Below are 3,164 nucleotides of genomic sequence, written 5' to 3' on the forward strand. Positions count from 1 at the left end.
TAACAACAAACCTTGTTATATCTATGTAATATTTCCCTAATATAACTGAAAACTTCTTATTATCCAGAGACTGCTGCACACATTCATGTATAAATAGGGACAACAGTAGTCATGGCAGTATATCATGAATAGTCATAGATCGATTAAACTCAAACAAATCTGGGCCACAAACCAAACATGAGGGAATTCGAAACACATGAACTAAGACATGTAAGACATAAAGAGGAAGACAATGGATAAACAGAAACACTGAACTGTTACAAAAACAGGTCTATACCAACATACATAGCTTGCTGTTCGGTGTGAGTCAATGCTAGTATGTGTTGAAGACTGTACTTTGATCTATAACATTTTTTCATTTACAAATAATGACTTGGATGGAGAGTTGTCTCGTTGGCACTCATACCACATCTTCTTTTTCTATATACATGTACATAGAAACAGACTATTTGATAACAACTTGATACAAGACCTGCTAAAAATAAGTGAAAGGTACATGTACAAGTTAACAATGTTCTTCAAACAACTTTTTATTTGGTATATGTATATATGTTGAAGCATTTGTAAATCACATACATTTCATTCAAAAACGATTGCTTACAATTTCATAAACATTAATCCTGGAATTTGTCCTTGGAATACCTTTGTTCTGCTGTCATATTTTTTAGGGACATTTTCGAACTTGAAGCGTACACCTTCACATATTACAACTGATTTTCCCACAGCGCCATAATCAAAATATTTCCCTTCTGCCTCATTCAAAGATATAGAAACAGTGTAGCAGACTTTTTTTTTCAGCAACAGTGGATACGGGAATTCAACTTTTATTGTACAATTCTCAGAATTTTCAACTTTTAAAGTAGTTTTGATTTCTGCTACTACATGTACATTGTCATCTGTGTTTTCTTTAAGTTGAACTTTGACTTTACAAGGGGTCAAATTCCTACACCCATATGACAAAATACCTGTAAGATATATTTCTTCAGAAACAATAAAACATATGGCATTTAAGGGGGTAAGGGACATGTACCAGCCCATTAGCTTCTTTTTATTTGTGGCATTTATTTTGCTTCGAACTTGTTGAACAGGATTGGTATTCAAAAATCGATTCAGTAAATATGTTTGCCTTAAATCACATTTGATTTCACAAGCATTTTGTAATATTTCAGTCAGCTTTGTAAGTTCTTTGGGAGGTTTTACTGTCATTCTGTAATCAAAGTTTTCACTTGTGGATTGCTTTTCCTGTTCATTCAAGTGATTGGTTATCTTCTTTGCTTCTATCATTACCTGAACTTCAGATGCGTTCTCGATAACTGCCTGCATAATTTTTACTTCATTATCGATTGCCCTTTTGCGGTTTTTGAAGGAAACTTTCACAGTTTCAACAACATTCTTTTTTTCTTCATAAATTTTCTGTAGTTCAGACTTTCTCTTTGCTTTGAAATTCTGTACTTCCTGTATAACAATCTTACACATTGTATCTACTTCACCCATTCTCATTTTGCACTGTGTTTCTAAATCAGATAAACTGTATGTACTTCTGTTTATTAACGTTTCATATCGCATAGAATGATTTTCTAGTCTCTGTTTCAGGTTATCAACCTCTGTTGTTGAACAAAATATTTTTGCAGCGTCTTTGATAGTTACAATTTCATCACATTTCCTGTGAGTGATAGAAATGCACATAGTGCAGCATGGAATATCGTGGTCCATGCAGAAAAGCTTGATTTTCTCACTAGTATGGACTGAACAACTGCTTGTGAATGCTTTAGGAAATTTTTCTTTTTTGGAAATGCTAGACAGTGGTTTCACTTCATGATCAGATGAACTTTTATTTGACTTATGACAATTGTAACATATATCACATAGTGTATCAGCACACTCTATACAAAGGAATGCTGCTGTGGTCTGAACATCCAATCTTTCGCAAGACATACAGGGTTTTTCGGGGCGCTTGAGTTTCTCTCTCTCAATCAGTCCGATGATAAGAAAGTTTTTGGGAAGCTGCTTTGCCCAATCTTCAGGTGAGCAATTTTCTCTTGGTGAAGTGACAGGTGATCTACAAATAGGACATAAAAAACTTTGTTTATTTTCTTTTTCTAACCCAGAGGTTATAAGTGTTACAACACAACATTCACAAAACGTATGCAAGCATGGTAGGTATTTCGGGGTATTCATATTTTCCAAACAAATTGCACATATAAGCAAATCATTTATAATGTCTTCAGAACAAGTTGCCATTTCCTGCTTTAAAATACCAAAACCGTGTATCTGATTTAAAAAGGCATCGTCCACTGGTTGATAATTTGTCAGGCCTGCCAGCGTTTTGGTGGAATCAAAAAGGATAATTTAAGTAAGGGGAAAGAAATATATATTATTTGTCTGTATCTGTATAACGGTGTTCTGTCGATCAAGGAACACCTCCGATCAGGACGTTTTTGATTTTTTTACCTGTAACACGAAAGCGGTACCTCAAATGACCGAATATCACTGTTAATATCCGAATAACACTTGTAATGACCGAATAACACTTGCAAATTTAATATTAGCACTTATTGGTGAGTTTTCATTGATTATTAGTTAATAGTATATTATCGATGCATTTTATAACTTATAAATGATTTACAGAAAGCAGATTAGTTCATAAAAAACTTTTAAAATTTAACATTTGCACTCCAAACTGTTACACTGGACATTAATTTACGCTTTAAATTTTCATTTATTTTTATTTTCAGTTAATGTCATCAATTAACTGGATATTTGCATTTTAACACACAAAATACCATTGAAATGCTGAAAGACACATTTATTATTTTTCAGTTACTATTTTCCGATAAAGAAATTACGATTTTCAAACAGAAAAAATCCATAGAGTTACGATTATCATCCCGAATTTTTCAACCACAAATTTTCAAAGAGGTTAGACAATTCCAATGCACCGTTACGATTCAAATATAATGTAATGGTATAGAAAACCCTTGCAGCTGAGTAACAATTGACAAAAAAATGCTACATTTGAGAAAAATGATTGTAAAGATTTTACCTATATCTGCCGTCGCCATATTGGGATAGTCGTTATTCCAGTTACGACTATCTCTTTAATACCAGTGTATATGTCGTTAGCTAGACTGGCGTTCACATTGACAATGTAAATGTCACATAGT

The 3,164-nt window shown here is 33.2% G+C and overlaps 1 protein-coding gene across 1 annotated transcript; it reads right to left on the minus strand.

Annotated features, from left to right (window-relative positions):
• Positions 1 to 597: 597 nt before the first annotated feature.
• Positions 598 to 2,241, minus strand: LOC139490071 (E3 ubiquitin-protein ligase TRIM45-like). Its single transcript, XM_071276923.1, has one exon. The coding sequence runs from the start codon at positions 2,239 to 2,241 to the stop codon at positions 598 to 600; it is 1,644 nt and encodes a 547-aa protein (XP_071133024.1).
• Positions 2,242 to 3,164: the final 923 nt, after the last annotated feature.

The sequence above is a fragment of the Mytilus edulis genome, chromosome 9 (assembly GCF_963676685.1).
Source record: "Mytilus edulis chromosome 9, xbMytEdul2.2, whole genome shotgun sequence".
Lineage (NCBI taxonomy): Eukaryota > Metazoa > Mollusca > Bivalvia > Mytilida > Mytilidae > Mytilus > Mytilus edulis.

Excerpts from the sequence above, each read along its gene's own strand:
- LOC139490071 (XM_071276923.1), bottom strand. The coding sequence starts at position 2,241 with ATGGCAACTTGTTCTGAAGACATTATAAATGATTTGCTTATATGTGCA.